This window comes from Chiloscyllium plagiosum, chromosome 31 (assembly GCF_004010195.1).
Source record: "Chiloscyllium plagiosum isolate BGI_BamShark_2017 chromosome 31, ASM401019v2, whole genome shotgun sequence".
In the NCBI taxonomy this organism is placed as follows: Eukaryota; Metazoa; Chordata; class Chondrichthyes; order Orectolobiformes; family Hemiscylliidae; genus Chiloscyllium; species Chiloscyllium plagiosum.
The window spans coordinates 37541208-37565607 of record NC_057740.1 but is presented as its reverse complement, the minus strand read 5'-3'; the positions used below and the strand labels follow the sequence as shown (position 1 = coordinate 37565607).

General features: G+C 42.2%; 2 protein-coding genes across 8 annotated transcripts in view; both read right to left on the bottom strand.

Annotated features, from left to right (window-relative positions):
- Positions 1–1642, bottom strand: part of cers1 (ceramide synthase 1) — a 56824-nt gene extending 55182 nt beyond the window's left edge. Inside the window, exon 1 of one of the 2 annotated variants that reach the window (XM_043721405.1) lies at positions 836–1642. In XM_043721405.1, coding sequence (XP_043577340.1) covers positions 836–1084 — 249 coding nt within the window. In that variant the 5' untranslated portion in view covers positions 1085–1642. The remainder of the gene's footprint in view (positions 1–835) is intronic. The other variant, XM_043721406.1, reaches the window with a different exon arrangement.
- An 8633-nt stretch (positions 1643–10275) lies between these two features.
- The window catches only part of LOC122565429 (CTD small phosphatase-like protein 2), a 31065-nt gene continuing 16940 nt past the window's right edge, over positions 10276–24400 (bottom strand). For 5 of the 6 annotated variants that reach the window (XM_043721402.1, XM_043721400.1, XM_043721401.1 and 2 more), the window contains exons 8-12: positions 20356–20418; positions 17927–18006; positions 16845–16968; positions 13365–13460; positions 10276–10595 (exon numbers count right to left, since the gene is read on the bottom strand). In XM_043721402.1, coding sequence (XP_043577337.1) covers positions 10509–10595; positions 13365–13460; positions 16845–16968; positions 17927–18006; positions 20356–20418 — 450 coding nt within the window. In that variant the 3' untranslated portion in view covers positions 10276–10508. The remainder of the gene's footprint in view (positions 10596–13364; positions 13461–16844; positions 16969–17926; positions 18007–20355; positions 20419–24400) is intronic. The other variant, XM_043721404.1, reaches the window with a different exon arrangement.

Below are 24400 nucleotides of genomic sequence, written 5' to 3'. Positions count from 1 at the left end.
ATAAGGATGTTACCAGAGTTGGAGGATTTGAGCTACAGGTAGAGGCTGAACAGGCTGGGGCTGTTTACCCTGGAGCGTTGGAGGCTGAGGGGTGACCTTATAGAGGTTTACAAAATTATGAGGGGCATGGGTAGGATAAATAGGCAAAGTCTTTTCCCTGGAGTTGGGGAGTCCAGAACTAGAGGCCATAGGTTTAGGGTGAGAGGGGAAAGATATAAAAGAGACCTAAGGGGCAACTTTTTCACGCAGAGTGTGGTACATGTATGGAATGAGCTGCCAGAGGATGTGGTGGAGGCTGGTACAATTGCAACATTTTAGAGGCATTTGGATGGGTATATGAATAGGAAGGGTTTGGAGGGATATGGGTCGGGTGCTGGCAGGTGGGACTAGATTGGGTTGGGATATCTGGTCGGCATGGACGGATTGGACCGAAGGGTCTGTTTCCATGCTGTACATCTCTATGACTCTATATACATCATATATAATCAATCACGTTGTGTATTTGGATAGCAAAATTGAAAGAGACTATATGACAATTAACTATATTAGTATCATGTATCAATTTATAAAGGGATAGGAGATGACAGAATATTTGAACAGCGCGAGCGTTGTGTACCTATCGACGTGTGTAGAAATTAGAGGTGAGTGGAGAAATGGATTGCAGAGCATGGAAAGAATGAGAGGACAGGGGTGTCAGAAGGAAATAGATAGATTAGAGCGTTTTAATAGTCTGTGTTGACATGTTCAATACATTTTTCTTAGTAAGAGAGAACAGATGTCCAAACATATGAAGGGACGGACGGACACACACAGACATACACACACAGACACAGACCTGGAAGAGGTAACGCGAAGTAGCCTTCCTGAGTAGAGTCCAGGCCACGGCACAAATCAGGAACAAAAGCCCTTCGGTGGCGGTGAGGGACGCATTCTCCAGCAGGGTCCGTTTGGAGAGCTCGAAGCCGCAGTCCGTGCACTCGGCGATTGCCGTGTTCATCCGGGAGAAGCCTTTCACCAGCAGCTCGCCATATCCAGGCATAGGCTGCACCATCGTGACAACCTGCTCCTGGAGCTCCGCTTCCATTGAATTTCAGTCCGGTAACCACCCTCCCCCCTCCCCCCCGCCAAAATAAACAAAAATAACCCAATCGATTAGAAACAAAAGGGAGTTAACTCAGAAACACTGTGCAAAAGCCCGTCGACAGAACCGAGCCAGAAAGTGTAGCGAGACTGTTGCCCCAGGGTTTACAAGGGAACAATGTGTCCGCCTCTTGCAGCTTGAAACAATGTAATTGTTGACTAACTGCGGGCTACAAAGTATCTGCCGGGGATGTTGCTCCCTGCGAATTGGTTCACGAATCGACGCAGCATCTCGACAGAAACCATTCAACGCCTCGAGAAGGCGAAAGCGAGCGAGGGCTGAGAGATCTCCCGCCTCGAGAATTATTCACGCAGGGTGATCGCCCCTCGGCCGCTGATCCGATGTTACCCGGGGTTCGCGGGCCCAGCTCTCTCCGGATTCTCGCCGGCCCCTTCTTTTCTCTCTCTCTCGCTCCGTGTCGTTCAATTTCACCTGTTCCCGAGTCAGTTTCACCCGGAAATTCTGGGCACTGCAACCCCCCCCCCACCCCCCCTCGTCCCTCCCCTCGCCACTTGCTGCAGTGTGTCACCCCTCACTGGATTCCCAAGCACAAATAGGCAGATTTGACAGGCTGGGCACGTCTCTTTTCTCAGTCCCTCCTCCCCCCCCCCAGCAGAAAGCAGAGTGACCTCTCCTTTACAATCTGTTCACATTCAGATGACACTCAGTCCCGCCCACTGCAATAAGGAAGATTCCCAGCGAACAAGACACCAGGAGCCATGTGACCGTCCACTTGACAGCTTTGAAACCTTGTCTCGCTGAATCGCTTCACAACACACACGCGTTACAATTACTTAAAGGGAAAGCCTCGTTTCGCTGATCATTGGTTCTGAAGAAGTCATCTCGCACTCGAAACGTTAGCTCTGCTTCTCTCTCTCTTCAGATGCTGCCAGATCCGCTGAGTTTCTCCAGCAGCTTCTATATTTTTTTTAAACATCACTCAGCGCGACCCTTCCTTTCATGTCGACGATTCTATCGATTCGCTGCTTTCCCGCAGATTGGGAAGAGGGAGTGGGAGAATTATTTGCAAAACAAGACCTATCCTATTCGAGCGAGGCTGACATTGCAGCAGAGTGCTGAGGGGAGGGCGGCACTGTCATAGGTACGGTGTTTGGGTATAAGATTAGGAACCTGCCCTCTGAGGGGGGATGTAAAAGATTCCAAGGCACTATTTTCAAAAAGAGAAAGGGAGTTATGTCCCGGATCCTATCACTCAGTCAATATTAGAAAAACAAGTTACCTGGGCACTCTCGGAGCATTATCTGAGCACTGATGGTTTGTTAAGACTGAGCAGAACCGAACTGCTTTAGTGACTGTGTGTGTATAAAGATTTTTATGAATAAAGTATATTTTTGGAATAAAAAAATCTAGAAATTCATAGGCATTGCTGGTGCCAAGGTGCACTGGGGGAAGACCACAGTTTTTCTGCAAAAGTATAATGGAGTCCATTCAGTTATCGGACCCCAGGTTTCTCAAATACATGTAAACAGTATCTTGCATAATTAAGAAATGCCTTTAGACTTGTTGCAACTGCAGAGAAAGTCGACCCCCAATGTTTGTTTGTTCTCCATATGCAAATAACGTACAGAACCGAACTGCTTTAGTGACTCTATATGTAAATAAAGTATATTTTTGCAGTAAAAGTATCAGAAACTCAGCTAATGTGCTGGGGATCCAGGTTTGAATACTGCCACAGCAGATGGTGGAGTTGAGGGGTGACATGGTGGCTCAGTGGTTGGCACTGCTGCCTCACAGCATGAGGGTCCCAAGTTTGATTTCAGCCTTGGGTAACTGTGTGGAGTTTGCACATTCTGCCAGTGTCTGTGTGGGTTTCCTCTGGGTGCTCTGGTTTCCTCCCACAGTCCAAAAATGTGTAGGTTAGGTGGATGGCCATGATGAACTGCCCATAGCATCCAGAGATGTGCAGGTTAGGTAGGTTAGTCATGGGAAATGCAGGGTTACAGGGTTCAAGATTTGGATTTGGTTGTGGGGGAATGCTCTTCAGAAAGTCACTGTGGACCCAATGGGCCAAATGACCTCTTTCTACTCTGTTGGGACTCTATTTTAAAAAACGGATACTGTGGTGTCTCAGTGGTTAGCACTGCTACCTCAACCTGCCAGGGCTCTGGGTTCAATTCCAGCTGTGGGTGACTGTGTGGAATTTGCATGTGTCTGTGTGGCTTTCTAGCAGGTGCTCCAGTTTCCTCCCACAGTCACAAAGATGTGCAGGTTAGATGGATTAGCTATGCTAGGTGGCTGTAGCCATGGTAAATGTGGGGAGCTGTGTCTGGATAGGATGCTCATCAGAGGGTTGATGTAGACTCAATGGGCCGCATGGTCTCTTTTTGCTCTATAGGGATTCTATGACATTTGTGGTATCTTGCTGTGCACAGAACGCCTGCTTTGTAACCTGAATTGCCTCTAAGCATAAATCCCCATTTTTGATCCTACTTCCCCTTTCACCATTGATGTGCTTATAAAAAACTTTGAGATTTCCTTTTATCTTAGCTCCAGGTTTGATCCCTCTTTGTTTCTTATATTTTCTTTTTCATCTTCCTTCTGAACCTTCTGTATTCAGCTTAGTTCTCAACTGGATTTACTAACTGACCCTTGCCATTTTCTTCATTATCTTAATTCCTATCTTTTTTGTCCTACCTTTCCCTTTTGAAGTAACGCATTGTTAAATTACTGTTACTCTCATCAATCTTTGGTTCCAATCTGTCTATACCTAGATCTGTTTTTGCCCCATTGAATTCTGCAATCTGCCAGTTGATTATTCTTATTCTGAACTGATTAATGACATTTTCTACTCTGTAAATTGATACATAAGCTAACATAAATTATTTTTGATTTGACATCCTTGAGTATCTTTCTTTTGGTGTGGGCAAGACTTAATGTCATCTGAATGTGATAAGATTATAAAGGTCATTGTTTGTATACACTTTTAATTGAAGCATCTACTGCTTGAAAATGAAATCCATTACAATGTCATTTTCCACATTAAGCATCCAGGCAGATTTGCTAAGTTAAATAATGGATTTGGATTTCTGAGACTTGTTCAGAATTACTCCTACTATTTGGACAGTGTTAATATATCTTCGCCTTTATTTTGTAAAAGGTCTTGTTTAAATCAATCTGTTTCATTACATTATGATGCATATCAAGGGCAGGTGGGATTGGAACCAGATCTTCTGGCCCAGCCATAGAGACTCTACCACTACACCACAAAATGCTTCCAAAGAAATATTTTTAATCAACCTGTTTAGACAACTTATGACACACCTCTGGAGAGGAGATGGGATTTGAACCCAGATCTTCTGACATAGAAGTAATGTTACCACTGTGTTCCAAGTCCCTTCCCTTTCTATTGACTATCTGATTGGCCACAGCGGGGAATGATGTACCATAGATACTCCTTCAGCAGGAGTTATTTTTAATCAACTTATATCTATATACTGTTGTACACCTCTGGAATAGGTGGGTCTTCAACCCAGGCCTCTTAGCTCTGAGGTAGGAGTACTACCACTGTCCCACAAGAGACCCCTACCCTTTCCATTGAAAGCTTGTCAGCTCAGCTCAAGTACTCAGACTTGCAAACGTTAGCTGTTCAAAGTTCCCAAACAGATCCTCACACAGTAATTCAGTGACATAAGAATGTTGCATTGTCAGAAATGCTAGTTGTTGACAGGTCTGGCTGTACAGGAGATCCTGCCAGTGAAGAGAGCTGGGAGGTCTTCAGCAGCCTGGATCACATTTCTTTATCTCTCAACCGGCAGAGATGTAGGAATCATAGAGTCATACAGCACAGAAACACACCCCTCATTCCACCTGGTCCACACTGACCATGTTCCCAATCTAAACGTGTCCCACCTGCCTGTATTTGGCCCATATCCCTCCAAGCCTTTCTGACTCTGGCAGATCACTCCCCACACTAACCTCTCTGTGCAAACAAGTTGCCCCTCAAGAGCTTTTTAAAGCTTTCTCCTCTCAGCTTAAAAATATGTCCCCAGTCTTGAAATCCCTCACCCTAGGGAAAAGGTCCTTGCTATTCATTGTATCTATGACCCTAAAGGTTTTATAAACCTCTATAAGGTCACCCCTCAACCTTCTACGCTCTAGTGAAAAAAGTTCAAGCCTATTCAGCCAATTTTTACATTTCACCCTTTATTCCTGACAACATACTGGTAAAACTTTTCTGAACCCTCTCCAATTTAATAATATCCTTCAAACAGGAGGGCGACTAGAGCTGCACAGAGTACCTCAGGAGAGGCCTCACCAATGTCCGTACAACCTCAACATGACATCCTAACTCCTACACTCAAAGGTCTGACCAATGAATGCAAGCGTGCTAAATGCCTTCTTAACCACCTTCTCGGCCTGTGGCACAAACTTCTAAGAATTATGTACCTGAACCCCTAGGTCTCTATTCTACAATAAGAGTCTTGCCCATGTTTATTTTACCAAAATGCACTACCTTGCATTTATCCAAATTAAACTCAGTCTGCCACTTCTCAGCACCTTGACCCAATTGATCAAGATCTCTTTATAACCTTAGATAACCGTCTTCACTGTCCACTATGCCACAAATTGGGCGAGTTGTTTTCTTGAACTGCTGCAGTCTGTGTGGTGAGGCGGTTGTGGAGGGAGTTCCAGGATTTGGACTCAGCAGTGTATCGCTGAGACAGAATGGTACAAACCTGGAGATGGTGCTCCCAAGCAGCTGCTGCCCTTGTCTTTCAAGGTGATGAAGGCAAGATTATCCAGGCAGTCTCTCATTGGCTAAACTCAATTTGGCTGTCACATGAAGCACTTCTGGGGTGATACTACTGTTGTAAATGCTACAACACATCTGAAGGACTGGATAAGTGCTATATTTAATGTATATTTCTGAACTACTCCATGTATTCTACAGAATTCAACACTTGCTGTTAAAGATGTTCCTTATGACAAACGTGCACATGATTATTCTTTTAGAAATGTGAGAAAATAAGGCTCACAGGGTTGGGAACAAGGTTAAATTGTATACAAGAAGTAACTCACGCAATATGGTCAGGTTGTTACAACGCAGTCCAAAGAGGTGGTGAGGAAATCCTCAGGTTGGTATAACAGTTTTGAATCTTTAATAAACAGTGTTTTTTCCCATTTCAATGTACACCTGAACACTCATTACAACAATGAAGTACACACAAGACTGACCTCCTTGAATTAATCAGAATTAAAGGTTAGTTTATTGAAACTGGAGTATAGAAAGAAAAAAAAATGTTTTAAATGGAGGAAAACTGCAACACAGGGGGACTTGTGCATGAAACACAGAAAGCTATCATACAGGGGGCAAAGGTGGTCAGGAAGGTGAGTGGAATGTTGGCCCTTATTTCAAGGGGATTGATGTTTAAGAGTAGGGAAACCTTACTGCAACTTAGAATTAGAATTAGCTTTGTCATATGTACTCAAATGAGTACAGTGAAAAGTGTATAAGTCACCACTTATGGAACCATCTTAGGTATAAAGTTCCCTAGGTACAGCCTTTACAGTTACACTTCTCAGAAATATAGAAAAGTGAAAAAGTCCAGATTTGCAGAATTTAGGAATAAAATTATAAAATGGAGAAAATGGAAGTTCAGAACAGTCTTCAGACGCAGGCAATGCTGGCACCTATCTTCCAGTCCACACCAAGCTTCACCGCAGGATTTATGAGGTCCAGAGACCACTCCAGTGTCACATTGAGGCTGAAAGTCCATGCGGCAGCCATTCCAGGCCACAAGAGTGCCACGTACCGCCTGAAGATCACCGCTGTGATCTCGCTCGCTAGGCTGAGAGGACACCATACTGGGCTGAGAGACTGCCATGCCAGGCCTGTGCTGAGACCAAGAGTTCAGAGTTTGGGAGGGGAGAAGAGAACGTTAAAATAAAAGACAAAAGAGGGGAAAAACAAAGGAACGGATGGAGCGGATGAGTTCCAGCTCAAGCGTCCTACTCAGCCACCATCTTGGAAAAGCACTTGTACAATGTACTGGTGAGACCATATCTAGAGTACTACGAACTGTTTTGGTCCCCTTTTTTAAAAGGAAAGATATTATTTCAATGGAAGCAGTTTAGGGTATGCTCATTGGATGATCCCCAGTACGGAGGGGTTATCTGATGAGCAAAGCTGAACAGGTTGGGACCCTACTCACTGAAATTTAGAAGAATGAAAAGTGATCTCATTCAAACATATGAGATTTTTAATGGACTAGACGGGGTCAATGCTGAGAACATGTTTCCTCTCATGGGAGAGTTCAGGGCCAGAGGACAGAATCTCAGGATAAAGGGGCATCAATTTAAAGACTGAGGTACGGAGGAATTTCTTCTCTCAGAGGATTGAGTGAGTTTCCAGACAGCCGTGGGGCAAGAGTCCATGTATATATTTAAGGCTGAGATAGATAAATTCTTAATCGGTCAGGGAAATCAAGGGTTACAGAGAAAAATTCAGGGAAGTGGATTGAAGAATGTTGGATCAGAGATGAGCCACTGAATGGCAGAGCAGACCAGAGAGACCAAACAACCTATTCCTGTTCCTATTTCTCGTGGCCTTATGATCTCAACAGACTCACATGAGATATAGAATCAACAAAGAAGGCTGAGGGGCGATTTGATTAAGGTGCAGTCAGGAGGAGCATAGATGGGAAAAATGAGGAGAAACCTTTTCCCTTGGAAGAGAGGTTAATAATCAATTTTAAGCTGAGGAGGATGGGATTTTGAGGGGATTGAAGGGAAAAAAAAAAAATCAGAATTATTGATGTCGCACACACTGCCTGATAGGCTGTTGGAGGCAAGACTCATCAGTACATTAAAGAATTATTTGGATGAGCACTTGAAACATCATAACATACAAAGCTACAGGCCTATGAGCTAAGTTCTGGAAAATGGAATTAGAATGCAAAGATATGAGATGGCTGGTACAGATTCAATGGGCCTAAGTTCTGGATTAGTGGTGCTGGAAAAGCACAGCAGTTCAGACAGCATCTGAGGAGCAGTAAAATCGACATTTCGGGCAAAAGCCCTTTATCAGGGATACCTTATGAAGGGCTGTTGCTCGAAACATCGATTTTACTGCTTCTCGGATGCTGAGTGAAATGCTGTGCTTTTCCAGCACCACTAATCCAGAATCTGGTTTCCAGCATCTGCAGTCATTGTTTTTACCTCAATGGGCCTAAGTGCCGATTCTAATACTGTAAAAACATATGGCTCCCAAATTATATGATGTGCACTCTCACACACACTAAACAACATGTAAACAAATGGAATGATGCACAGGTGAGGCAGAACTGAAAAAAGTATAAAGTTTTTTGTTAAAGAAATTACATGTTGAATCAATGGTACTTCTGCAGGCAGTTTGGCAGATTTCCACATTTTAAAGACAGTAGTTCATAGTCAGGTTTCTCGAAAGAACTCACCAAGTTTTGCACACTTGGGCATAACTTTCAAAATGAGCATGTCGTAATTCTGAATGCTTTGGAAACTCCTGGATGTTACTCCCATGTGTCTGGATATCTTTTTAAAATCAAAGATATGTACAGGTGGTTTACTGGCTGATCACCCACAATGGAGACAAGCTATTTTTACAGTGTTCTGATAGTCTGTTGTCAGAGTGTCCCCTGTTTTCATTTGATATAGATGAGGGTTTCAATTGTCCTCCCAACATTAGTTTCAATTTTAAATCTTTGTGCCAGAAACACCAGCAGTTAAGAAGTCTCACCTTAAGAGAGGCTAGACAGTCTCACTGAGCTATACATTCCTGATGATTAATTTTAATATCCAAATTTTTCTGGGTGTGGTAATCAATCCAGCCTTTAGCCAATACTTATATATTCCAGAGAATTTGGCTACTTTTAGGTTAGGTCTGATTTGTCATCATTTTAACATTTCCCAACTCATTTTTAATTGTTTTTCTCTCAAGCCCAATGTTCAATGCTTTTAAAATTAGCCAATGAGATTTTAAAGATAATATACAAGCTATTTATCTCAGGGGGACTTTCAAAACAAAAAACAGACCGTTACCCAATGAAGGGCACCAAAAGAAGCAGCTAGCAATTTGAAGTTAAGTGGGAAAGGGAAGGTGCAACAGTATTTGTAGGTGGGGGAGGATTGGCAAGAGTGAAATAGTTAATGTTTCAGGTCTAGTATGACTCTTGCTTGGAACTAAAAAGTGTCCCACTTCATTAATTGGTACAATCTCTAATGGCAACATTTCTACCAATCATTCAGTCCACTCGCTAACCAATCAGCATTCTCCCCTAATGCAGTATAAATATTGTTTTCTACCATGAATTTGTACCTTTTTGAATTGTCCTGCCGAGGTAAAAATGAAAGGTTGAGAGTTCTTTTTTCCTCCAACAATTTGTACTTTTGTTATGGAAGGAAATGGTGGGATACCATGAATAGTCTGGTGTTCACTGACTGGTTTCAAAAGGAACAGAAGTAAGTTCTTCAATCTACTCAGCCATTCACTCAGATGTTGACTGATTGGTGTCTCAACTCCATCTACATCACCTTGGTTCTACAATCCTTGCCAAGCAGATCCTGTGCAAACTATCACAATGAAACAGAATCTGTTTAAATGAAATGGAAGCTCTGCAACAATTTCCAACTCAGACACAGAATTGGCTGTTTTTGGTGCTGGCATTGAAGTAATTTTGCCTCCAGCAGGGTACTTTAACTGGTACAATAATACTCATGTTATCCCTCATAATGCAAGAAACTGAATATGGCTATTGTGGTATTGAAGAATCCAGGCATTAGTATACACAAGCAGTAGGTGACAACAGAACAGTAGCATGTCATGCTTCAAGTGACCCTTGGGATAAGCTGGATTGGGAGACCTTCATACTTCAGGGCACATGCTGAGATACAGAACATGTATGGCAATGTCTCTTAAAAAAGAACATTGACTGTCAGATATTTAAAAAGTGCTTCTTCTTGAAATTAGGACTCAAAACAAATTCTCCTCAGCAATGGAAAAATTTAGTTTACCTACACTTTTTTTCTAATTAAGTGAAAGGAATCCTCAATTATTCAGACACTCTTATCTAAGCTAACTTATTTGTCAGTGTTTGCTTTTATATATCCATTAAAACATAATACCATCAAAATGGACATTAATGTGATGTCTTTTATTTGTAAAATATGAACAATGATTAAAAAAAATTTACAAAACAGGAAAAGACTGATCAGAATTCCACTCAGGCAGTCAAGCAGTTTAGATGTACGGGTACAGTTGTAGCATTCACAGTTTATCCACCCAATAAAATTCCTGGTTTTCAAAACAAAATCTGGAGTGGGAATGATGTAGAGAAGGGGCAGGAGCACTTTATTGAAAATAACTTGGCCTTCAATCTTGGCTCCTCAGAACTACTTTGGGCCTTTTTAACTGCCTGTCCCATCGATAACGCCTCTGAATTGCAGGCCGTACATCATCCTGTAAACAAAATGTGGGTTTATTTTCCTCTGGTTGTGACAGTGACAGACAGAGACTCTTGAGGATAAATAAAAGTCCAAGATATACACGCAATCCATCACAGCCATGTTTTGGTCTGTGGCAAAGGTAACAGTGCTGCATCATGGTAACCTTGGTGCCTAGATGGATGGGGCCCCATGGAGAAGGAAGTGTACAGGAACATATGGGAGCTGAAAATTGCTTGGATTCCTGAAAGACATCAGCTGATTTTCTGCCTCAACTCCACTTTACTGCCTGATCACCATATTCTTGCTTTGCTTGATGCCCTGTCAATCCCAGTCTTAAATACTGAATAAGCATCCATTGTCCTGAGAGTTAGTGTTCCAAAGATTCACAACCATCAGTGAAGAAATTTCTCATCTGTCTAAACGGCCAGCAATGACTCAAGTTCCATACTCCTCAGTCAACCACCAATTTCTAACATTGTAATGGGATCCCATCTCATTCCAGTAAATCCCGGAGAATAAAATACCTCTTTTACTCAATCTCACCTCCCCATATAACCTGGTCATCCCAAGAAGGAGGGGAATATATCAAATCTCATTCAAAGCAGCAGAATTAAACTGTTACTTGTTACATAAATACTACGATTCACTCTCTTTAGGAATACTGTGTTCAATTCTGGTTGCTCTGCTATAGAAAGGATCTTGTGAAACTTGAAAGGGTTCAAACGTTTTATAAAGGATGTTGCCAGGTTTAGGGGGTTTGAGCTGTGGGGAAAGGCTGAATAGGCTGGGGCTATTTTCCACTGGAGTGTCAGAGGTGAAGGGGTGACCTTAAAGATTTTATTTTAAAAATGAGGATAGGGTTAGCAAGTTTTGTAGATCAGGTTGAGGTTCTGGATGTAGGTTTGCTTGCAGAGTTGGAATGAAATGAAAGTGAACCTTCCAGCTCAGTGAGCAAACCTACATCCATATGGATAGGGTGAATAGTCAAGTGCTTTTCCCCCAGGGTAGGGGAATCTAAAACTAGACGGCACAGGTTTAAAAAGGAGAGGAGGGAGGATTTTAAAAAAGGGACCCAAGGGGCAACCTTTTCACACAGAGGATAGTGTGCATATGAAATGAGCTGCCAGAGGAGTGGTGGACGCTGGTACAATTATAACATTTAAAAGGCATCTGGATGGGTATATGAATAAGAAGGGTTTAGAGGGATATGAGCCATGTGCTGGCAAAATGGGACTAGATTACTTTAGGATATCTGGTTGGCATGAAGTTAGACCACCGGATCAGTTTCTGTGCTGTACAATTATGACTCAAGTGGTCATCTAAGGTCATTTGGGAATTTCCAAGATGCCTGACCATCCTTTCTACCTGGAAATTGCATGTGACAATTAAAAAGAAGGGACAATTTTTAAAGAATTCTTTCACGGGATATGGATCTCTCAGGCAAGGGCAACTTTTGTTGCCAATCCCTAATTGCCTTCAAAGAGATAATGGTGGTGATCTGCCATGTTGAACTGCTTTGGTTTTTCTACATCAGGTGGTAGATCTGAATGGTTTTTGAGGCCATTTCAGGGGATTGTAAAGAGCAAGTTGTGGGTCTGGACTCACATGTAAGCCAGGACTAGTCAAAATGGCAGACTTCCTTCCCAAAAAAGCATCAGGTATTAAAAAAAAATGAGAGGAGAAAAGATAAAATGTTAGATTAAAATAAAATTTTAATTAATTTTTTATGACTAGGCTTCCCTGCCATAGTTTGCATTTTCATAGCACTTTTAATGTGGTCAAGTGTTTCAAGGAACATTACAAGAATAATCAACAATATTGGATACGGAGCTAGAAAATTAGTAGGCTAGAGAATTAGGAATCCTTTCTCCAAACTAACAGAACACTATAAAAGCTAATAAACAGGGAGAAAATTTGTCATGCAAGTAAGTTTACATTAAATATTTTTAAAAAGCAAGAGCTTCTACAAAAATAAATAAATAAATAGATAGATAGAATAGCTAAAGTCAGTCTAGGGCCCTTGGAGGATGCAACTAAGGAATTCATTAAGGGGAACAGGGAAATTGCAGAGAATATTAACCATTTTGATAGGATATCCTTTCTTCAATACACCTATCATTACAGCCAGTTCGTAAGAGATTCACTGGACTGATTTCAGAGTTAGAAGGGATTGACTTATCAAGAATGGCTAAACACGTTAGGCCTTTATTCACTAGTATTTAGAATACTCAGAGGCAATTTTATTAAAATATAAAAAGATTCTGAAGGGGACTTGACAAGGTGGATGTTGAGATGTTGTTTCTATTGAGGAACTCAGGATAGGGGGTGCACACTTGAAACAGATGCAAAGCAATTTCTTCCCCCAGAGGATAGTGAATGTCTGGAATTCTCTACCCCAGAGTTGAGTTGGGGAGGCTAGATCCCAAAGCATTGAGAGAGGAGCTGGATAAAATGTTGAGAAAGTCAAGGACTATAAAGGAATTGGCACGAGAGAGAAGTCAATACCTGGGGCAGATGACCCATGAATGGGTTAATGGCAGGGCAGGCTTGAGGGGCTGAATGGCCTACTCCTGTTCCTATTTCTTATGGAAACTACAAGGAGACAGTAGGACAGATGATCAAAGTTTTGGTGAGAGATACACGTTTTGAAGCACACCAGTGCTGGAGCAGGACAAAGGAAGGTAATCTATATTATAGACTGTTAAAGCAAAAATCTAAATGGTGGAACCAAAAGACAAGGTTGCTCAAGAAATAGGGAACTTAGATGCTGAACAACACGCACCAGTTCTGCTAGTTTCTGCAAGTATGGGATGAGTTTCTGTAGCTCCTGATCGTTTGGATCTTTCAGCCAGCTTTTGATTTGGATTCCATTTGAAACCTGAAGAGAGAAAGCAAGTAGTGTCTAAAAGCACCCACAGAATAATTGACCACAAAAGCTTAAAGAAACTCATTTAGCAGGATTATCCTCCTGAACTGTAGGATACAAAGTCAGATTTTCCAGCTAAAATAGATTCTACAACAATTGTTGTCAAGGACAAGGAGAAGATTAGTTAAAAAGGTCAAGATTGTCATGCACAGAATTACTCATCATATACAATCCACGCAGGCGAGAATCAGAAATCAGTTCTTTAGCAGAGACAGGAAGTGAAACTTTGAATTTTGTTCCAATTAAGCTCACTCTTTCAGTGCAATGCAATGATGGGCAAATCTAATTTAATTTCTAATGGAAACAACATAGAAAACAAGACTGCAAGTTCACAATATCACAGAAGCCTGAAAGACTTGGGCTCACTGAGCAATCTTAACCTCTCAGGTCTATCAGAAACAGGATGTGCTTCAGTGGTCAAAATCTCAAAATAATCAGCATAATGAGAATCTGATTTTAACTCAAGGAGTTAATCGGATTGTTGTCTATTTGAATTTAATGTCACATCATCCTCCAACTCAGTTCATGACACATGTACCCAACTCTCAAATGCATTCAACATAGTCACTTCTAAACAGATCCTGTTTAATTAGGAACAAGTCCTCAAGCCACAATTAATATGAAACGAGTAACAAAGGGACTGGTTTCAACAAAGCGACAAAAAAAAATTGTTATCTTAGTTATGCCAAGGTTCTGGTCAACATCATGAGCACCCAGTGTTCTCTAAATGACTCAAGCAGCCATTCAGCAGGTTAGTCAGGAGGCTTTTTGAATACAGAAACTTCACAGCGGATTCTATTTATTCACTCAACACTTATGGTGTACATTTCCAAGCAGAATGGTGGTTAATTCTCTGCAATTTAGGAACAATAAGGGGCGATCTCGGGGAGACAACTATTCTGAAGGGGCTCTGATAGGATCAGCACAAATTGTTTCCATTGGTCAGGGAATCCAAATCATAGGTGTGCATTCCTAGGGTAAAGGGGCTGAACATTAATTTCCTCTATAACGGAGATGAGAAGAAGAGTCCGAGAGTCAGATGTACAGCATGGAAACAGACCCTTTGGTCCAACTCATCCAAATTAACCTAGCTCCATTTGCCAGCATTTGGCCCACAGCCATCTAAACCTTTTTAAAATTCATGTACCCATCCAGATGCCTTTTAAATGTAATTGTACCAGCCTCCACCACTTCCTCTGGCAGCTCATTTCATACACGCACCACCCTCTGAAAATGTTGTCCCTCAGCTCTCCTTTAAATCTTTCCCCTCTCACCTTAAACTTGAGCCTTCTAGTTTTGGACTCCCATGCTCTGGGGAAAAGACCTTGATTTATTCACCCTATCCATGCCCCTCATACATCCTGTCTGGATTTGCCTTTGCAAAAATGCAGCAACTCACATTTATCTAAATGTATCCATCTGCCATTCCTTGGCCCATCTGATCAAGGTCCCATTGTTCTTGAAGGTACCTTCTTGGCTATATAAAGGTAGGAGTGGATCCAGCACTGATTCTTGCAGTACACCACTGATCACAGGCAGACAGTCTGAAAAGCAACCTTCCATCGCTACCCCTGTCTCCTACCTTCTAGCCACTTATTTCTCTAAATGGCTAGTTCTCCCTGTATTCCATGTGATCTAACTGTTAATCAGTCAGTCAATCATGCGGAACCTTGTCGAAATTCCACAGAGCGGTGGATACGGTCTACCTTCAAAATCAATCTTCTTTGTCACTTCCTCAAAAAACTCAAATCAAGTTAGTGAGACATGGTTTCCCAGGCACAAAGCCATGTGGACTGTCCCTAATTAGACCTTGCCTTTCCAAATACATGCAAATCCTGTTCCTCAGAATCCACCACTGATGTCAGGCTCACCAGTTACTTTATTGCAGGAGTTTAAAAGGGTTGTGAATTGCTGAAACTATTGGAGTGGCACGTAGCTGTGGTTAGCACTGTTACTTCACAGCACTGGAACCCAGGTTCGATTCCACCTTTGGGTAACTGCATTGGAGTTTCTACATTCTCTCTCCCTCCACCACCCGTGTTTGCATGGATTTCCTCTGGGCACTCCAGTTTCCTTCCAACAGTCCAAAAACATGCAGATGAGGTGGACTGGCCATGGTAATTGAGAGGTTATACAGATTGGATGGGATGCTCTTTGGAAAGTCAGGGTGGACCCAATGGCGTCTTTCTGTACTGTAGCAATTTGGTGATAATTATTGCTGGGATAGACAGATTCTAGAATCAAGGGATGAGAGAATGGGCAGGAAGGTGGAGTGAAACTTAATGGTATTAAGTGGCAGAACAGCAATGACGTGCTGATTGTTTCTTGGGTCAGTTCTCATGTTATTTCTCCCTGACTGTCTTGGGCGGGTGGGGGGGGGGGGAAAGAGAGAGAGAGAGAGAAAGGAGACACTGGATAGAAGAAACTCAATTTGACCAAGAACTAAGTCAGGAAATGGATCAGAGGATGCGAGCTGATATTTGTAAAGAATCCATTTCAGACAGATTCTGGGAAAGATAGAAAAAAGCCAGGACTCTGGATGTTGCATGACCACACTGAAGTTCTGTGTGAAGAGATATTGGATAGATCAGGGTTGTTTTCATTCGAGTAGATGAGATTCAAGGGGACATAATTGAAATGTAGAAAATTGAGGGGCATCAATAGACAGGAAGAAACTTTTCCCTTTGATGAACGAATCAATGATTGGGGAGGAGGGGTTAGATTTCAGCAAATGGGCAGAAGATTTAGAGGGATGAGGGAAAAAAAAAATGTTTTCACCCAGAGGATGGTGGGGAATCTGGAACTCACTGCAAGGGTGGGAGAGGCAAAAACCCTCATCACATTTTAATACTCAAATGTGATGCCACTCTTGGTTGAATAGGCAGGATTACCTACTAAGACTGGCCTCTATAGGACTTAAGTTTAAAAGGTTTACATTTTCACCAGTAATCAATTAGTAAACCCAATTAACTGACAGCACTTGGGTGCTGAGAAAGACAAGAGATTCGAAGCAATGTCAAGGTATACAATGCTGAGGGCCAAAATGGGATTAGAATGGTTAGGCGGATATTTTTGGTTGGCTCAGATATAAAAAGGACTGTACTGTAGTCCTCAATGACTTTCACACTGGGCTCATTGAAGGAAAGACTGTGCAGGAGTTGATAAACAGGTGAGGGTTCAACTGGGATGCCAGACATGGTTGAATAGATGATGAAAAGATTATGTAACTTCATCTTGTGTACCTCAACACTATACTTGGCAACAGAACAATAGCTGCTCAAGACAGGAATCAGGGGAAAATATTTCCGTGGAACACAGCAAAATATCTTCATTTACCTGACAAAAAGTCCCTGCCCAGTTGTCTACAAAAACTGTCTTTGCCAGATCCCTGCTGAGGATATTTAGTTCCTTGATGTAGTTCCCTTGGACACAGACGCAGTGTTTCCGATATAGTCGATGTCTGCAATAACATTAGGTTCATTGACAAGTGACATTTTATAGACTCCATTTAAAATGAACCAGGTGTGTAGGTTAGTCTAAACTTATTAATTGAGCTTTTGAATCCAATTTTATGCAACAAGCAAGACCAGTGACACAGCAAATGGTTGCTTTTGAAATGTTATTTTTATTCATTCTTGGATATCAGCATCATTGGCAAGGCCAGATTTTATTGTGCTTTCCCCAACTGCCTTGAAATATGGTGACGATCCAGGCTTGAACTTCTGTAACTCATCTGCAGTATCCCAGGATTTTGACCCAGTGACAGTGAAGGAATATATTTCAAAGTCACAGTGGTGTGTGATTTGGAGGGGAACGTGCAGATATTGGTATTACCACGTATCCACTACCCTTGTTCTTCTAGTTGCAAAAGTCAAGTTATGGGCAGCATGGTGGCTCAGTGGTTAGCACTGCTGCCTCAGTGCCAGGGACCTGGGTTTGATTCCTGCCTCAGGCGACTGTGGAGTTTGCACATTCTTCTTGTCTGCTTGGGTTTCCTCCAGGTGCTCTGGTTTCATCCCCACAATCAAAAGATGTGCCGGTTAGGTGAATTGGCCATGCTAAATTGCCCATAGTGTTAGGTAAATATATGGTAGGGAATGGGTCTGGGTAGGTTACTGTTCAGAAGGCAAGTGTAACCTTATTGGGCTGAAGGGCCTGTTTCTACACTAGGGAAATAAATGAAAGTTGCTGTCAAAAGGAGACTTGATTAGTTGTTGCAGTACATTTTGTAGGTGGTACACACCACTGCTATGTCAGAGGTGGAGGGAGTGAATGCTTAAAGCTTGTTGTTAGTGATTTTAATAGTCCATTCAAAAGATGCATCACTAATCTCTAATAGGGCTGTGCTACAACAGGACAAAGATTAGACTCAAGTGAGTATTCATTAAAACTCACTGCACAAAACATAAATTACTTACCTGATCAGCCGTCTGTGTGGATCCAATATATCCAGCAGTTTGTCAACATAATCCTTTGTAGCAGTTGTGAAGAGGATTATCTAATAGAAAATCAAGCATTGGATTAAACTTGGAAACAGCTTACTCGCTTGTCCACGGTTCTGCCAAAATAATGTCAATCTTGCTTTTGTGCATTTCCTGTGCAGCCGTAACCTTGCATGCCTTGCTGTAGGCGCCCTATGATCTGTAGGTCCTTGTTTGCTATGGTCTGCCTGTACTGCTCACAAAACAAAGCTTTTCACTGTCCTTGGGTACATGTGACTGCAATTAATCAAATCAAGTGATTAAAGCAGAGTGAAATGGGGACAGCCACCATCATGGAGGAGATGGGAAAGGAGCAATATAAAAAGGTCCAAAATTCATCCTGGTTTCCTTCAATTCCAAGTTAGTACTAAACCAAACAAAGCAGGACAGTGCAAACTATGCCTCCCCTCGTTAAGCCTATTTTTGCAGGCATACACAGCACAGGCATTGCCTAGGAAAAAAAAACGATTCTTCCTTTTCATCCAATGCAAGAAAGTGCATAAATGTCAAGTGCTGACACAACAGGGCTCAAATGTGATGCCACTCTTGGTTGAATAGGCAGGGCTACCTACTAAGAATAGCCTCCATAATGCACAGCCAGAACTTAAGTTAAAAAAGTCTACATTTTCACCAGTAATCAACTGGTAACCCCAATTAACTGGGTAGCACTTTGGTGCTGAAGAAAACAATAGATTCAAAGCAATTATAAAAAAAGCTAATTGTTGACTTCTTCACATCAAGTTATTTTTATTCCTCCCCTGACAGGCAGATGAGATTACAATTGCATAATTTATACAACTCTCATCTCACCTTTATCCCAATACTCTTGCTAGTTTAGACCCTCGCGCACACTAGCCATTGTCAAAATCTGACCCAATTCTGAAATCCGATCTTTCAACTTAAGAACAAAAACAGACATTATTTTGTCGCCCAAAGCAGAAGGTTACACAACTGCTGGAGTGTAGGAAATAGTTAGTCATGGTGCTTCACATATCCTGAGGTACAGTCAAGCAGCTTGCTTCCTCCTGGTCACATTTGTGTTTAGCAGCTTCCTGTGGTTACTCACTGCAGTGGGATCAGCCTGCATTTTGTCATGATCAACTGGGGTAGGGAGATACACACCCATTTTTGGGGAAATATGAATGGCAGCAGGGTCATCATATGAAATACAACTTTTCTCATCCTCCTGTGTATAATATTAAATTGTTGTTTGTGAGATTATTATACACAAGCGGTTTGCCACATTTCCTCATTTGCGCTACAGAAGTATTCATGGGCTGTAACATACCTGCATGTTTGTCTTTAGATAAAACCCAGGAAGCTACCATGCAAAAAAAGTGAGTCACATTTGGAGATGTTGGTTAAAAAGGGGATAAATAACCAGCTGTCCATGTAGTCTCCAGTTAGGATAAGAAAAATCTTAAAAATTCAACCGGCTTAGAATTATGACATGTCTGTAGCAGGCAGGACTTGAACTTTTCCATTGACTGAATAACGGTGGGAACTGCACACACAAGCCACTTCTATATGACCATAAGATGTAATAACAGAAGGTGGTCATTCAGCCCATTTAGTCTGCTGCAGCACTGACTAGTGGTTAGCACTGCTGCCTCACAGTACCAGGGTCCCAGGTTCAATTCCAGCCTCGGGCGACTGTGTGGAGTTTGCACATTCTCCCAGTGTCTGCGTGGGTTTCCTCTAGGTGCTCCGGTTTCCTCCCACAGTCCAAAGGTGTGTGGTCAGGTGAATCGGCCATGCTAAATTGCCCGTAGTGATAGGTGCATTAGTCAGAGGGAAGTGGGTCTGGGTGGGTTACTCATTGGAGGGTTAGTGTGGACTGATTGGGCCAAAGGGCCTGTTGTTTTCATACTGTAGGGAATCTAACCTAGTCAATGGGATCATGACTGATCAGATAATCCTGCATTCTCTTACTGATTAAAAATCAGTTTCATTTCAGTTTTGAATATACTTCACAATCCAGCTTCAACAGCCCACTGTGATAAAGAATTCCACAGATTCACTATTGGAGAGAAGAAATTCCTCCTCGGCTCTACTTTAAGTGTATGACCCCCTTTGCAAGTTCACTTTATTAGACTAGGATGTTACCTATTTGAACAAGGAGAAAAAGCTTGCAGGAAAATGGAGAAGAGTCAGAGAAACTGAATAGTTCCTTCAAAGATCCAGCATATGTCGGGCCAAATGGCATCCTTCTGTTGGATTATTATGGTCAGAGTTGTTCGGCTTAGAGTAAATTCCCCTCAACAGAAATGCAAGTATTAATCCCCAGTGCAATTCAGTAATCAATTGGGACTTAATCATTTATCACTAGGATAACAGGAACACAGTGCTGCAGTTACTGAGCTTACCTCATAGAACTGGCTCAGATTTTCAAGGAACTCCTTGCAGTAGGGTCTCAACTTCACATAGACCTGGAAGGCAGAGGAGAAACTGTTAAAAACACTCCACTTTCACCTTGAGGATCCTCTTTCTGCTCTCCCAACTCCCACTGTCATCTGTGAGAGCGTTTATTTTTTAAAAAAGAAGTGCTCATTATCAGGTGGTGAACATCACTGTCTGGGCCAACGTTCCTCAACTGCCCTAGAGAAGATAGGAGAACTGACATTTGAAAAGCATTTTGATTGATACATGATTAGGAAGGTTTAGATGGATATGGGCCAAATGGTACTAGGTCAGATTGGGAAATATTGTCAGCATGGACAATTTGGACAAAAAGGTCTGTTTACATATTGTAGGATGCTAGGACTCAGACAGTAAAAACTGCCTTCCTGATTTGCTGCAATCCTTAGGGTGGAGAAACATCCCAACCCTGTTAGGGAGGAAACTCGAGTTTATAACCCATTCAGAGTAAAGGAACAGCAATATTGTTTCAAGCCAGGATGTGACTTGGAGGGGAACTTGATAAGGGTGGCTTTCCCACACACCTACTGTCCTGGCCTTTCTTGCTGATAAAGACTTTTTAAAAAAAAAAGTGTTTGCTCTTCTATATTGATTCCCATTCTACCGATGTCATGATTTAAAAATTCCCAAATTGGCTTTCAGATCCCTGTATGACCTTGCCCTTTCAGCTTCCATGCCATTTTTAACCACCTCTAACCCTACATCACTGTAAAGATATGTGCTTCTTGAATTCTCTGTCTTTTAGTGCATCTCCAGTTTTAATAGATCCACTACTGTCAGCTATATCTTCAGCTGCTAAGGCCCCAGCGTTTGCAATTCCCTCTAGTGGTCTTCAGCTCACATTCCTGCTTTAACACACTGCTACAGCCTCTAGAGTGGGACCTGAGCCCAAAGTGATACACATCAGCAGCCATGGCTCAGAGAAGATCACCAATCTCTGATACATCTTCTATCAGAGTGAAGCAGGCCACAATTGTATCTATAGGATTCCCTGAAGCATATGGTTTGTTTTACACACTGATATACTACTTAGAGTTGAACATGAAGTCTTATTAGTAACTGCTGAATGCTGTGATGTTTCGGTAATAAGTGTTGTTGGTGCCATCTGTCTCATTCTTCACCTGAGCTGGGAATGATACATCCCAAGTGGGAACATTGAGTCCTCAACCTCACCAACCTCCACTACCTTTGCAGCTAATTGCATTTTTCTTTGGGGTACTGTTGGCAGGTACATAGGAACAGGTTTCTGGACAAACAGCAATTACTACTTGCCTTAATGTAGCACCTCATCACACAAACATTCCAAGGTGTCTTACAGGCTATGACAGAGCCACAAAAGTAGATATTGGGCCTGAACTGTGCACTTTTTCTTCATTTCTTCCTGTATTTGTTCACTTTGCTACCCTGGTCATTCACACTTTCTTGTTAACATCTGTTATCAATGACAAACCCTTGTGTGGATCTCTCCTGTTCTCTGCCCTATCACACTTATCTTCCTCCCCCATTTCCACTTGCTATGCTCCTATGTTTCTATAGCTCTGTTGTCAAACCCACATCTTCCATCTGAAATATTAACATTGATTTTAAATATATTCACTACTGGTGGGTTCACATTTACTGCCCATTCCAAATTGTTTACAAGGTGGTAATGAGCTTTGAGGGAGTTCCAGGATCTGGAGTCAGATGTTCAGCACAGAAACAGACCCCATTAGATATGTACAGCACAGAAACAGATCCTCCGGTCCAACTTGTCCATGCCAACCAGATATCCTAACCTCATCCAGTCTGATTTACCAGCACTTGGCCCATATCCCTCAAAACCTTTCCTATTCATATACCCATCCAGATGCCTTTTAAAATGTTAAAAAGAAAATTGTACCAGCCTCCACCACTTCCTCTGGCAGCTCATTCCGTACAGGCAAAAGCAAGGATTGTAGATGCTGGAGATCAGAGTGGTGCTGGAAAAGCACAGCAGGTCAGGCAGCAGAGGAGTAGGAGAAAAGAAAAAAAAAAAGACAAAAAAAAAAACCGTTTCAGGCAAAATTTCATTCCAGCACACCACCCTCTGAAAAAGTTGCCCCTTTAGGTCTTTCCCCTCTCAGCTTAAACCTATGCCCTCTAGTGTTGGACTCCCTATCCTGGGGAAAAAAAAAGATTGGCTACCCACCCTATTTGTGCCCCTCATGATTTTATAAACCACTATAAAAAAGGCCACCCCTGTCTCAGATGCTCCAGGGAAAATACCCTCAGCCTATACAGCTTCTTCCTATAGCTCAACTCTGGCAACATCCTTGTGAAACTTGAAAGGATTAAAAAAAAAAGATAGACTTAAGATTTTTCTATAGCTAGGAGATCAGAACTGAATGCAGTATTCCAAAAGTGGCCTAACCAATGTCCGCTACATCACTTCCCAACTCCTGTACTCAATGCATTTGACCCAACAAGGAAGGGGGGTACTTTTCTCAGCACAGATACTGCGTGTTCTGCATGTTTCCAGCATTTCTGCTTATTTAAATTCCTTGCTTTTGATGAAAGATATTCAGACCAGTAATAAAACATTCAGTTGTCCAAAGCCAATTGCATTCTCGTTATAAAGCAAAGCTTCAGAGAGTTGAAATCTGAAACAAACTCAAAATGGGGCATGTAACTGTTCAGTGGTTAGCACTGCTATCTTACAATGCCAGGGACCCAGGTTCAATTCCACCCTGTGTGCAATTTGTACATTTTCCTGTTGTCTGCATGGATTCCCTCTAGATTCCTCCCACAATCTCAAAGATGTGCAGGTTTGCTGGATTGGCCAAGGGAAATTGTCCTATTGTTTGAAGGATAGCTGGGTTAACCAAGGGATGGTTACAGAGATAGGGTACTGAATGGATCTGGGTGGGATGCTCTTAGGAAGTTGGATTCTTTAAATATGCTGGAGAAACTCAGCAAATCTGGCAGCACAGAGGAGAGAGAAACAGTTAATGTGATGAGTCCAGTGTGACTGAAGGAAGCATACCAGATTTAAGATGTTAACTGTTTCTCTCCACAGATTCTGCCAGACCGGAGTTTCTAAAGCATTCGGAATTGGATTCCAGTTAATTCCCAGACACCAGAACAAAGATCCAGGTGACTAATGTGACCAGTGTGTCAGTTTCTGGTGTCTAACTGCAATAGAAGATGACTCAATACAGCAGCTCCTCTCACCCAATTCATAGCTGTTGAATCATTTCTGCATCTCCCAAGCACCAGCTTCCTCTCATCTTCCCAGTTTACCATCTCCTCCTACACAAGAATAAAATTTGTTGTGGTTCTGTTCGCTGAGCTGGGAATTTGTGTTGCAGACGTTTTGCCTCCTGTCTAAGTGATATCCTCAGCGCTTGGGAGCCTCCTGTGAAGCGCTTCTGTGATGTTTCCTCCGGCATTTATAGTGGTTTGTCTCTGCCGCTTCCGGTTGTCAGTTCCAGCTGTCCGTTGCAGTGGCCGGTATATTGGGTCCAGGTCGATGTGGTTGTTGATAAAATCTGTGGATGAGTGCCATGCCTCTAGGAATTCCCTGGCTGTTCTCTGTTTGGCTTGTCCTATAAAATAGTAGTGTTGTCCCAGTCGAACTGAGACAAAACTCTATTTACTCAGGACCTCTACAAACATTCAAAACATGGTCTGGGAGTGGGAGCAGGTTTCACGGTGGCTTAATGGAAACCCAGAAGAATTTGACAAATCTTTGGCAATGGTTCCATTTTAGCAGACAGTGTTCTCAACTGTTTCACTGACCCTGCCTTCCAGCAGATTCCATATAGAGTGACCACTGATAAGGACAGACAGTGCAGGTGCAGAGTGTGGACTGGGCAGGGGAGGGAATCATCCAGATATGTTTAGAGATAACTAACACCACTATTCAATGCAACATTGGGCTGAATAGTCTATTATAAAAAAGTCTCAAAAAGCATTAAATAAACTTTCTTGTTCTACAGCTCTGGGGACTGAATGAGTGTCAATTTCACTAGCCAG